At 52.9% G+C, this 12,677-nt stretch overlaps 1 protein-coding gene and 1 long non-coding RNA gene across 3 annotated transcripts in view; both read left to right on the top strand.

The window, feature by feature from the left end:
* Positions 1–4,806, top strand: part of LOC108282004 — a 9,499-nt gene extending 4,693 nt beyond the window's left edge. Inside the window, exon 2 of the long non-coding RNA XR_001816231.2 lies at positions 4,233–4,806. This is a non-coding gene — a long non-coding RNA (uncharacterized LOC108282004). The remainder of the gene's footprint in view (positions 1–4,232) is intronic.
* A 1,830-nt stretch (positions 4,807–6,636) lies between these two features.
* The window catches only part of CARM1 (coactivator associated arginine methyltransferase 1), a 56,519-nt gene continuing 50,478 nt past the window's right edge, over positions 6,637–12,677 (top strand). For both annotated transcript variants that reach the window (XM_017497755.2, XM_017497754.2), the window contains exon 1: positions 6,637–7,020. In XM_017497755.2, coding sequence (XP_017353244.1) covers positions 6,798–7,020 — 223 coding nt within the window. In that variant the 5' untranslated portion in view covers positions 6,637–6,797. The remainder of the gene's footprint in view (positions 7,021–12,677) is intronic.

The following is a 12,677-nucleotide window of genomic DNA, read 5'->3' as shown; positions in this document are numbered from 1 at the left end:
TCCACCTCCTGGGTTCAAGTGATTCTCGTGCCTCAGCTTCCCAAGTAACTGGGATTACAGGTGGTCTGCCACCCTGCTAATTTTTTGTTTAGTAGAGATGGGGTTTCACTAGTTTGCAACACCAGGCTGGTCTTGAACTCCTGACCTCAGGTGATCCACCTGCCTTGGCCTCCCAAAGTGCTGGGATTACAGGCGTGAGCCACTGCACCCAGCTCTATTTATTAATTTTTTGAGACAGAATTTCGTCCTTTCACCCAGGCTGGAGTAAAGGGTGGCATGATCTCTGCTCACTGCAACCTCCACCCCCAGGGTTCAAGCAATTCTCCTGCCTCAGCCTCCCAAGTAGCTGGGATAATAGGTGCCTGCCACCATGCATTTTTTTTTGTGTGTGTGTGTGGTATTTTTAGTATAGACAGGGTTCACCATGTTGGTCAGCCTGGTCTCAAACTCCTGATCTCAATCCACCCACCCTAGTTTCCCAAAGTGCTGTGATAACAGGTGTAAGCCATCACACTGGGCCTCTCTTTTTGCCTTTTTTTTTTCTTTTTAGTTTTTCTTCTTTTGTTTGCATGTCACATGGCATCTCTTTTTTCAAAGACACATTTTACTCCGTTGCCCAGGCTGGAGTGCAGTGGTGCAATCTTGGCTTGGTGCAACCTCTGCCTCCTGGGTTCAAGCATTCCTCATGCTTCAGGGTCCCGAGTAGCTGGGATCACAGGCACATGCCACCATGATGCCTGAAGCCCAGCTAATTTTCTTTTATTATTTTTTTGGAGGCGGAGTATCACAGTTGTCACTCAGGCTGGAGTGCAGTGGCACAATCTTGACTCTGTAGCTTCCACCTCCCAGTTGAAGCAATTCTCTCCTCTGAGCCTTCCAAGTAGCTGGGATTATAGGCATCTGACACACCTGGCTAAGTTTTGTATTTTTAGTAGATAACAGGGTTTCACAATTTTGACCTGGCTGGTTTTGAACTCCTGAACTTATGTGATCCACATGCTTTGGCCTCCAAAAATAACGAGATTATAGGCGTGAGCCACTACACCTAGCCTAATTTTTGTATTTTTTTAAGTAGAGACGGGTTTTCACCAAGTTGGCAAGGCTGGTCTCAAACTCCTGACCTCAAGTGATCTGCCTGCCTTGGCCTCCCAGAGTGCTGGGGTTACAGGCGTGAACCACTGCACCCAGCCCAGAAATTTATCATCCTCCCAAACTTCTCCCCTTAAAATACCCATTACCCATTCTCCCTCCCCCAGTCCCTGGCACCCACCATTCTCCTGTCTCTGTGGATTTGCCTATGCTGGACATCTCATCGAAATGAGATCATAGGCTGGGTACAGTGGCTCATACCTGTAATCCCAGCACTTTGGGAGGCCGAGGTGGGTGGATCACTTGAAATCAGGAGTTGGATACCAACCTGGCTGACATGGTAAAACCCCATCTCTACTAAAAATACAAAAATTAGCTGGGCATGATGGTGGGTGCCTATAATCCCTGATATTCGGGAGGCCGAGGCACAAGAATCGCTTAAAGCCAAGAGCGTGGAGGTTGCGGTGGGCCAAGACTGTGCCACTGCATTCCAGCCTGGGCAATAGAGTACGACTCAGTCTCAAAAAAAAAAAAAGGCCACGCGCAGTGGCTCACGCCTATTAACCCAGCACTTTGGGAGGCCAAAGCGGGCAGATCACCCCAGGTTAGGAGTTCAAGACTAGCCTGACCGTGGTAGTGCACACCTATAATCGCAGCTAGTCAGGAGGCTGAGGCATGAGAATTACTTGAACCCAGGAGGCGGAGGTTGCAGTGAGCCGAGATTGCACCATTGCACTCCAGCCTGGGCAACAAGAGCGAAACTCTGTCTCAAAAAACAATAGAGAGAGAGAGAGAGAGAATGTGTCAGAATGTCCTTCCTTTTTAAGGCTGAATCATAGTCTATGGTATGAATACACCAAATTTGTTGATCCATTCATCTGTTGAGTTGTCTCCACCTTTTGGCTGTTGTGCAGAACCCGGCCGCGACCATGGGTATGCACATTTCTTTTGGAGTCTCTGCTTTCACTCCTTTCCTTTCCAAGCCTTATACAGCTTTGTTGTTGGCTGAAATGATAAGGCAGCAGCTGACCTGTTTCTGGCTTTCCCTGTTACCTTGCTGAGGGCCTGATAATGCAATTTTATAACACCTTTTGAGGTGGGATCAACTATTTTCTTTCTTTCTTTTCTTTCTTTCTTTCTTTTCTTTCTTTCTTTTCTTTCTTTCTTTCTTTCTTTCTTTCTTTCTTTCTTTCTTTCTTTCTTTCTTTCTTTCTTTCTCTTTCTCTCTTTCTTTCTTTCTTTCTTTCCTTTCTTTCCTTTCTTTCTTTCTTCGACGGGGTTTCACCATGTTGGTCAGGCTGGTCTTGAACTCCCGACCTCAGGTGATCCGCCTTCTTTGGCCTCCAAAGTAGATTATAGGTATGAGCCACGACGCCCGGCCAACTATTTTCTTTTTATAAACAAGGACACTGAGGCTGATAATGGGCGTAGAGTCACCCAGCTTGGGAGGGACAGGATTGTGAGTGGAACCCCCATCCTGCTGTCAGCTGACTGGCTCCAGTTCTAGCAAGTTCTAGAGCCTGACTAGGATCAGGGTCAGGAGCCTCAAGGCAAAGGAGGAATTAGACCTTTGAGGAATGTTTGGCCCAGAGTGGAAGGAGAGGAGGAGATAACAGTATTCAAATATTATTTATTTATTGAGACAGAGTCTCACTCTGTTGCCCAGGCTGGACTGCAGTGGCAGGGTCTTGGCTCACTGCAACCTTCACCTCCCAGATTCAAGTGATTCTCCAACCTTAGTATCCTGAGTAGCTGGGATTATAGGCATGGACTACCACACCTGGCTAATTTTTGTATTTTTCTTTTCTTTCCTTTCCTTTTTTTTTTGTTTTGTTTTTTGAGACGGAGTTTCACTCTTGTTACCTAGGCTGGGGTGCAATGGCGCGATCTCGGCTCACCGCAACCTCCACCTCCTGCGTTCAGGCAATTCTCCTGCCTCAACCTCCTGAGTAGCTGAGATTACAGGCACACGCCACCATGCCCAGCTATGTTTTGTATTTTTAGTAGAGACGGGTTTTCACCATGTTGACCAGGATGGTCTCGATCTCTTGACCTCGTGATCCACCCGCCTCGGCCTCCCAAAGTGCTGGGATTACAGGCTTGAGCCACCGCGCCCGGCAGGTTCTTTTCTTTTCTTTTTGCTTTCGTTTGAGACAGAATCTTGTGCTTATCACCCAGGCTGGAGCGCAGTGATGTGATCGCGGCTCACTTCAGCCTCTGCCTCCTGGTTTCAAGCAATTCTCCTGTCTCAGCCTCCCAGGTAGCTGAGATTGCAGGTGCCTGTCACCACGTCTGGCTAATTTTTGTATTTTAATAGAGATGGCATTTCGCCATGTTGGCCAGGCTGGTCTTGAACTCCTGACCTTGTGATCTGCCCACCTTGGCCTCCTAAAGTGCTGGGATTACAGGTGTGAGCCACTGCCCCTGGCCAATTTTTGTATTTTTCTTTTTTTTGAGACGGAGTCTCACTCTGTCACACAGGCTGGAGTGCAATGGCACGATCTTGGCTCACCGCAACCTCCGCCTCCTAGGTTCAAACGATTCTCCTGCCTCAGCCTCCAGAGTAGCTGGGATTACAGGCATGTGCCACTGCGCCCAGCTAATTTTTGTATTTTTAGTAGAGACGAGGTTTCAACATTTTGGCCAGGCTGGTCTTGAACTCCTGACCTTGTGATCCACACACCTCAGCCTCCCAAAGTGCTGGGATTACAGGTATGAGTCACCAAGCCCAACAGAGGAGATAATATTAATAGTTGTGTTCACTTAGCAAAGAAGAGCTTATGACCTGCCATTCGATTTATCAGTTTTGCTCCTTCAAGCCTCATAGCAGCCCTAGGAAGTGGTGAGTATTAGCATTCTCCTCATTTTGCAGAAGGAGAAACTGAGGCCTAGAGGGGTTAAGCCACTCAAGTGAGGTTACGGTGCTACGAAGTGATGGAACTGGGGTTTGAATCCAGGCTCTCTGGTCCCCTATTTAGCAGAAAGGAAGGCAGGAGAAGGGAAGACAAGGACAGGTAGGTGTGAGTGGGGGTGAGATGAGATGAGACTTGCTGGCCTGGCACAGTCTCGGCTCAGAACGTAGAAAATCCTAGATCCTGAAACCCAAATCACCTGCTTCTCTGTGTCTTCTTCCATGGACAAAGAAAATGACGCCAGAAGACCCAGCCAGCTTGGATGATCACTCAGGGACCACCGCCACCCCCGGCAACTCCAGGACCCGGAAGAGGCCCACTTCCACATCCTCCTCACCTGAGCCCCCGGAGTTCAGCACTTTCCGGGCCTGCCAGTGAGGCTGAGGACTGGGGGCTCTGTCTCCAGGCATTCGGGGCCTGAGGTCCCTCCAGCCACTTCTGGGGTGGAGAGGGGGCTCTGTTGGCTGCTTTCTCAGGGAATTGGACAGGAAATGAAGGGGAACCCTGGCCTTAGGGTTTTCATCACAGAGGAGTGGGAGAGAGGGCAAAGGCATGGGCCTGGCACTGGAGAGGCAACAGGAAGTTCCCCTCTCGACCTTCAGCTCCTCAGGACCACCAGAGAAGGAGATGTCAGGACCCCTTCTGGTCCCCCATCTGGGACGTAAGGGGTCGCAGGTCTCTGCACACCCCTGGAGTTCCTCCCTTCCCCGCTGGGTTTTTGAGCATAGGGTGCCCTTGGGTGTGTTGAGTGTGTCTGCCTGCTGGCTTACCTAAGTTATTAATTATAACACGTGTCAAGGTGTTCCCAGGCCTCTATGGAGTGGAATCCTTCAAACTGGGGACCTTTGGATCTCATGGCTGGATAGCTGGGGGCGGGATGGTACATACCTGAATTCGCTGCATTTGAAGCACCCCCCAAGGGCAGCCAGAGTGGTGTATGCAGAGGCTTCTGGGGGTGTGGGGAGTGCAGCAGTGCCATGCCGGGGTCTCTGCAACGGTCCTTGAATTAGGGGGTTTCGCAGGTGGAATGACGGGCACATAGGGGCGGAGGGGCATGTAGAATGAGGACCCCTCGCAGTGGCTCACAACTATAATCCCAGCACTTTGGGAGGCTGAGGCGGGCAGACCACCTGAGGTTGGGAGTTTGAGACTATCCTGGCCAACATGCTGAAACCCCGTCTCTACTAAAATACCATAACAAAAGTTAGCTGGGCGTGGTGGTGCGTGCCTGTAGTCTCAGCTACTCGGGAGGCAGAGGCAGGGGAATCACTTGAACCCGGGAGGCGGAGGTTGCAGTGAGCTGAGATCGCACCACTGCACCACAGCCTGGCCACAGAGCGAGACTTTGTTTAAAAAAAAAAAAGGAGGCCGGGCGCGGTGGCTCAAGCCTGTAATCCCAGCACTTTGGGAGGCCGAGGCGGGTGGATCACGAGGTCAAGAGATTGAGACCATCCTGGTCAACAAGGTGAAACCTCGTCTCTACTAGAAATACAAAAATTAGCTGGGCATGATGGTGCATGCCTGTAGTCCCAGCTACTCGGGAGGCTGAGGCCGGAGAATTGCTTGAGCCCAGGAGGCGGAGGTTGCGGTGAGCCGAGATCGTGCCATTGCACTCCAGCCTGGGCAACAACAGCAAAACTCCGTCTCAAAAAAAAAAAAAAAAAGGAATGAGGCGTAAATGAGGTTTCGGGAAGAGTTAAAGCAGGGGTGCTGGGAAGTGGCCCAAGCCCACTGGGTGGCCCAAAAGGGATGGGGCCACCCAAAGCGAGTGGCGATGCAGAGATACAGGGGTTTGTGTTGCGGGAGAGGGTGCCAGGGCCGAGCTGGGCCGGACTTAGCATCGTTGGAGGAGGGGCTCAGAGAGGAGGGGGTCAAGGATATCTTCTGCGAAAGGAGCTAAACTTTAAGGATGAAGAAGAGAGTGTGAGGGGGCAGAGATGATAAGGAAGGGAGGAGGGGCGGTCGAAAGACGGGAAGAGGTCCTTTCAACCAGGCTTCGGTTGCGCTGGGAGGCGGAGGCCTTTTCTTCGGAAACGGTCGTTGTTGGGGAGACCAGGGGGCGGGGCCACGGCGTGTGGGCGTGCCCCAGTGCTGACCACGCCCTCCCCCCCCGCCCGTCCACAGAGCGGGGCGACTCAAAGCGAGTCCCGTTGGGAGGGCGCGGGCAGGTACCGGGCCGTGTAGCGGCCGGGCCCCGCCTTCCTGCGGGCTGCCTCACAAAGCCGGGCGGGCCCGGGGGGCGGGGCCCGGTCTCAAGGGCGTGTCTAGGTTGGGGCCGGAAAGCCGCATCACAAAGGGCGGCCGTTCATGCGCGGCGGGGTCCAGGGCGTGTCCGCGCGACCGAGCAAAGCCTCGCCGTCTCCGCGCCTCCGCGCCGACTCACCCAACGCGGCCGTTAAGGAGGCGCGGGCTTGGGGGCGGGGCCCAGGCCTCCGAGGGGCGTGTCCGCCAGCCCGAGCACCGCCCCCGACGCACACTCCCGCGCCGCCCTTCCGGGCGGTGGAGCCACCTCACAAAGCGGCGACCGTTCTCGCGGGGCGGGGCAGTCCCGCTCCCCGGCGCGCTCTCGCTCGCTCGCTCGCTCCCCGCGCCCAGGGCAGCCGGCAGGGGGCGCTGAGCCACGCGACCGGGCCGCGGTGGCGGTGGCGGCGGCGGCGGCGAGGCGGAGCGTGGCCGGCAGGCGGCGCTGCCCGGCTCGGCCTCGGCCTCGGCCTGCACGGCGGCGGCGGCAGCGGCGGCGGCGACCTGGGCCCGGGCGCAGCGGCGGCGGCGGCGGGGCCTGGAGCCGGATCTAAAATGGCAGCGGCGGCGACGGCGGCGGTGGGGCCGGGCGCGGGCGGCGCGGGGGCGGCGGGTCCGGGCGGCGCGGGGCCCTGCGCGGCAGTGTCCGTGTTCCCCGGCGCCCGCCTCCTCACCATCGGCGACGCGAACGGCGAGATCCAGCGGCACGCGGAGCAGCAGGCGCTACGCCTCGAGGTGCGCGCCGGCCCAGACGCGGCGGGCATCGCTCTCTACAGCCGTGAGTGCGGGGCCCCGGGGCGGGTGCAGGGCCAGGGCTGCGCACGATGCCGGCCTGGGGCGGGGGCCGGCGGGGAGGGGCCCGGAGCGTGGGGTCCCTGGCATGGGGTCCCAGGGGCCGAGCCGGTGGCCGGCAGGGAGGGCGCGTGGAGGGCGGGTGCCAGGGATCAGACAGAGGAAAGAGGGCGTGCGTGGTGGCCGGAGGGACGAGGTGCCCAGAGTGAGCAGGGAAGCGGGAAATGGAGAGTGAGGGGCCTGAGATTTGGAAGGGGAGGGTGGGCAGGAAGTGGGGGGCCCTGAGTGGAAGGGGAATTTGAAGGAAGCCGGGCATGGGGGGCTTAAGCGTGGGGTAGGGAGGCCTGGGGTGCGGGAGAGGTGGGCGTCTCGGGGGCGGGCGTGGCCGCCTCTGCAGGGAGCAGGGTGGGGCGTGGGCGGCCCGGGATTCTCTCTGGGGACCCCTGGGCAGCTTAGGACGGTCGGAAAGTGTTTGCTTGCCCGGGAGGACCGAGTTCCTCCCCTGTGAAAGGCAAGGTGTTTAGGACCCCCGAGAGGGAAACTTCGGGACCTGGGGAGAGGGCCCATGCGTGGACGGTGGGAGCCGCAGGATGAGCTCCTGGTGGAAACGTGGACTGGCGGGGCCCCTTCCTGATGCCGGGCTTCGAAGTAAGAGGTAACACAGCTCTCTCCCATCTTCTTTTTGGAGATGTGAAACGCTGGTTACATTTTCTGAAGCTGTTTTCAAAACTGACATTTCACGGGGTGGTGGTGGGGGGAGAAAATCACAAATGTGTTTGCCCCGCCCCCACCGCTCCCAGTCTTTGTAGTTCATTCTTCTTGTTACTCTTCTTATCTCTTCTCTTTGATTCTTGGTTCACATTTTGCTATTCTGTGTCATTTGGCTTTGTCTCTCTGGGCTTCTGGCACTGATGCCCTTGTGAGCCCCTCAGGAGGCCTCTAGCTGGCTTGGGTCCCGTGTGAATTTTTTGCCACTTTGGGAATGGGCCGATTAACGGAAATCCCGAGGAGCAGTCGGTTCACACTGGGTTTTCCCTGAACCTCGATTTTGAAAACGTGGACTAAAGGAGCTGTGTCTGCTGCCCAAGGGTGCCATCTCTTTTTGCTGGGGCAGAACCTGGGTCTTCTTGAACCAGATGAGGAGAGGGGAAGGAGGATATTTCAGGGGTGCTTTCAGAGTTCAAGGCAGACACTCAGCTCAGTAGAACCCCAGATAATAAGCAAAACCTATTCATTGGGTAAGCATTGGTAGATCTGTCCTGAACAGAACAAAGTGGGGGAGCATTTCTAAAACTAGGGTCCGGGAGCTTATCCTCAAAGGAGTTCCAGGAGAGCTGGCTATCTTTTTTTTGTTTTGTTTTTTGAGAAAGATTCTCACTCTGTCTCCCAGGCTGGAGTGCAGCGGTGCTATCTCGGCTAACTGCAACCTCCGCCTCCTGGGTTCAAGCAATTCTCCTACCTCAGCCTCCTGAGTAGCTGGGATTACAGGCCCACGCCACCACCCCGGGCTAATTTTTTTTTTTTTTTTTTTTTTTTTTTTTTTTTAGTAGAGATCGGGTTTCACTGTGCTGGCCAGGCTGGTCTCGAACTTCTGACCTCATGATCTGCCCGCCTCAGCCTCTTAAAGTGCTGGGATTACAGGTGTGAGCCACTGTGCCTGGCCCTGGCTATGATTTTTAAATAAACCTTTAAAAAAATTTTTTTAGGACCAGGCGCCGTGGGCATGGAGGCATGTGCCTGTAGTCCCAGCTACTAGGGAGGCAGAGGCAGGAGAATCACCTGAACCTGGGAGGCAGAGGTTGCAGTGAGCTGAGCCATTGCACTCCAGCCTGGGAGACAGGGCCAGACTCGGTCTCAAAAAACAACAAAAAGAACCTTTTAGAACAGTTTTAGTTTTATAGATATATTGGAAACATAGGCCCGGCAGAATAACCTTTTGTGTTTTTTTACTCCTGGAGTAACATTTTGTGTTTTTTTGTTGTTACTCTCAAAAGTATTGCTTGTTATTAAGCAGAACTTCTCTTTGAGAGGTAATTGCAATGGAAACATTTTTTTATCATTAGAGACTAGGTTTCACCATGTTACTGTGTTGCCCAGGCTCCTCTCAAACTCCTGAGCTCAAGTGATCTTCCTGCCTCCCAGAATGCTTTGATTACAGGCGTGATCCACCCCACTGACCTGAAACATTCATAAAAAGGAGAAAGTCCTTTTCCTCAGAGATCCCCAGTTCCAGATGATATATTCTCAGGGATCTCAAAGAATTTTTTCCACTTTATCCTTTTTTTTTTTCTTCTTTTTTTGAGACAAGGTCTCATTCTGTTGTTCAGTGCCGAGACTGGAATGCACTGGTACAGTCTCAGCTCACTGCAACTTTGACCTCCAGGGCTCAAGTGATCCTCCTACCTCAGCCTCCCAAGTAGCTGGGACCACAGACATGCACCACACCCAGCTAATTTTTTGTATTTTTTTGTAGAGAAAGGTTTTCACTGTGTTGGCCAGGCTGGTCTCAAATTCCTGGGCTCAAGTGATCCTTCCTCCTTGGCCTCCCGTGTAGTCTTGGAATTACAGGCGTGAGCCCCCACACCAGCCCTCTTTATCCTTTAGTAACTTTGGCTTGGAGATAAAAAGTATGGGTTCTTGGCCAGGTGTGGTGACTCACACCTGTAATCTCAGCACTTTGGGAGGTCAAGGCAAGTGAACCACTTGAGGTCAGGAGGTTGATACCAGCCTGGCCAACATGGTGAAACCTCGTCTCTACTAAAATTGCAAAAATTAGGGCCGGGCATGGTGGCTCATGCCTGTAATCCCAGCACTTTAGGAGGCTGAGGTAGGCGGATCACAAGGACGTGGGTTCAAGACCAGCCTGACCAACATAGTGAAACCCCCTCTCTACTAAAAATACAAAAAATTAGCTGAGTGTGGTGGCAGGCACCTGTAGTCCCAGCTACTTAAGGAGAATCACTTAAACCTGGGAGGTGGAGGTTGCAGTGAGCTGAGATGGCACCACTGCACTCCAGCCTGGGCAATAGTATGAGACTTTGTCCCCCCAAAAAATAATAATTTGCTGGGTGTGGTGATGCATGTGTCTGTAGTCTCAGGTACTCAGGAGGCTGAGGTAAGAGGATTGCTTGAACTGGGGAAGCAGAGGTTGCAGTGAGCTGAGATTGCACCACTGCATGCCAGCCTGGGTGACAGAGTGAGACCCTTCCCCCCAAAAAAAATCATGGGTTCTGGAGTTGGAGGTGATCAATATTGGGTGTATTAATTTCCCATGGCTGCCATAACAAATTATGACAAATTCATGGTTTAAGACAACAGGAATGGATTCTCTCTCAGTTCATGGTCAGAAGTCTGAAATCACGATGCTGGCAGGGCCACACTCCCTGGGGAGGTTCTAGGAGAAAATCCATGCGTCTTCCAGATTCCAGTGGCTCCAGCTGTTGCTTGATTTGTGGCAGCAAAACCCCGGTCTCTGCCTCTGTCTTGACTCCTATGTCTTGTATCCTCTTCTTTCCTTTTTTTTTTTTTTTTTTTTTTTTTTTTTTTTTTTTTTTTTTTTTTTTTTTTTTTTTTTTTTTTTTTTTTTTTTTTATAGAGATGGGGTTTCACCATGTTGGCCAGGCTGGTTTCGAACTCCTGCCCTCAAGTGATCTGCCCGCCTCAGCCTTCCAAAGTGCTGGGATTATAGAGGAGAGCCACCATGCCCAGACTTTTTTTTTTTTTTTTAAGTGAAATGGAGTCTTGATCTGTTATAGGCTGATCTCGAACTCTAGGCTCAAGTGATCCTCCCACCTCAGCTGTTCTTTTCTTATAAGGACACTGGGCATTGGATTTAGGGCCCACTTTATATCTAGGATGACCTCATCCCAAGATCCTTATCCGCATTACAACTTGGATATCTGTCTTTCTTTCTTTCTTTCTTTTTTTTTTTTTTAGACAGAGTTTTACTCTTTTTGCCCATACTGGAACACAGTGGCGAGGTCTCAGCTCACTGTAACTTCCACCTCCCAGATCCAAGCGATTCTCCTGCCTCAGCCTCCCAAGTAGCTGGGATTACAGACGTTTGCCACCATGCTCAGCTAATTTTTGTGTTTTTAGTAGACACTGGGTTTCACCATGTTGGCCAGGCCGATCTCAAACTCCTGGCCTCAGGTGATCTGCCCGCCTCAGCCTCCCAAAGTGCTGGGATTACAGGCCTGAGACACCGTGCCCGGCCTATAATAATTATTGACTGTAGTCACTTTGTTAAATACTGTTCCCGTTGCAGAGGGGAAACTGAGACAGCATGCAGCTAAGTGCTGTTGCAGGTGTGGACACATGGCTGAGAGGGGCATAATGGCTAGTTGAAGGGCATGGAGCTGCTAAACAGCATCTATCAGACTCCATGTTCAGGATTCTCACCAGCATCCAAGGAAGACTGTCAGATACTATGGTCTTATTCATTCTTATTTTTTTGTACCTGTTTACCATCCCCACCTCCCCACCACAGCACAATAAATCTCGTGCTCAATACGAACAGAGCACCTCCTTGAGGGTAGCACCTGCTCCCATAACAGGCTGGCAGTGGCCTCAGAGTTGGCTGGGTTACTGCGTGGGGTAAGGGAGCACTTGTTCTGGAGTGGGCACATAGGGAGGAATTGCTCTGAAATGGACTGGGTGAGGGCAGAGTCCCGGGGCTGGGCAGTGAGGCTGCATGGCCCAGACTGGAGAGCAGGGCCAGCCTGCTGGGTGTGGGGTGCCGGCCTACAGTTCCCTGGGAAAGGTCTGAGATGGTGCAGCTGTTGGGGAAAGTGGTAGGGGTGTGGTAGTTGGGCAGGCCAAAGGGGAGCTCTCTTGGCCTTATTGTTTGGGGGTGAACCAGCTGCTGTCAGCTTTAGGCCTTCTCTTGGAGTCATCTTCTCTCCCTGGCTTCACCATTTTCCCATCTGGACCCTTCCAAGACCTGAGCACTTTGGTCGAGAGAGGGTGTCAGGATCCCTGATGCTCATCTGTTTGTCATGAGGTCGAATGCCGGGAGCTGCTTATGCTTCTCCACTCACACACGGAGCCGAATCCATGTGTGGGCGGAGACATAGGGAGTGACGGCCAGGACACCCACACAGCTCCCCCGGAGTCTTCCTTGGGTGCTGGCAAGGGTCCTGAACACGGAGCAGCTCTGTGCCCTTGAACTAGCCATTCTGCCTCCCTGAGCCTTGTGTCCTCACCTGCAGCAGCACTTAGCTGCACACAGTCTCGATTTCCCCTCTGCAACAGGAATAATGCCATTTAGGGTCTAGGGATGTGGGTAAAGTTGACCAGGATGTCAGGCAGGGTTTCTGACATGGAGCAGGCATTCAGAAAACAGTAAATCAGAATTTTTTTGGGGAAACGGAGTTTCACTCTTGTTGCCCAGGCTGGGGTGCAGTAACACGGTCTCGGCACACTGCAACCTCTGTCTCCTGGGTTCAAGCGATTCTCCTGCCTCAGCCTCCCAAATAGCTGGAATTACAGGCGCCCGCCACCACGTTCGGCTAATTTTTTTGTGTGTTTTTCGTAGAGATGGTGTTTCGCTATGTTGGCCAGGCTGGCCTCGTGAACTGACCATGTGAGCCACCATGTCCGGCCATTAAAAAATTTTTTTTTTTTTTTTTTTTTTTTTTTTTT

This window comes from Cebus imitator, unplaced genomic scaffold, assembly GCF_001604975.1.
Source record: "Cebus imitator isolate Cc_AM_T3 unplaced genomic scaffold, Cebus_imitator-1.0 Scaffold234, whole genome shotgun sequence".
Taxonomy (NCBI): domain Eukaryota; kingdom Metazoa; phylum Chordata; class Mammalia; order Primates; family Cebidae; genus Cebus; species Cebus imitator.
This window is presented reverse-complemented; position numbering and strand designations above follow the sequence as displayed.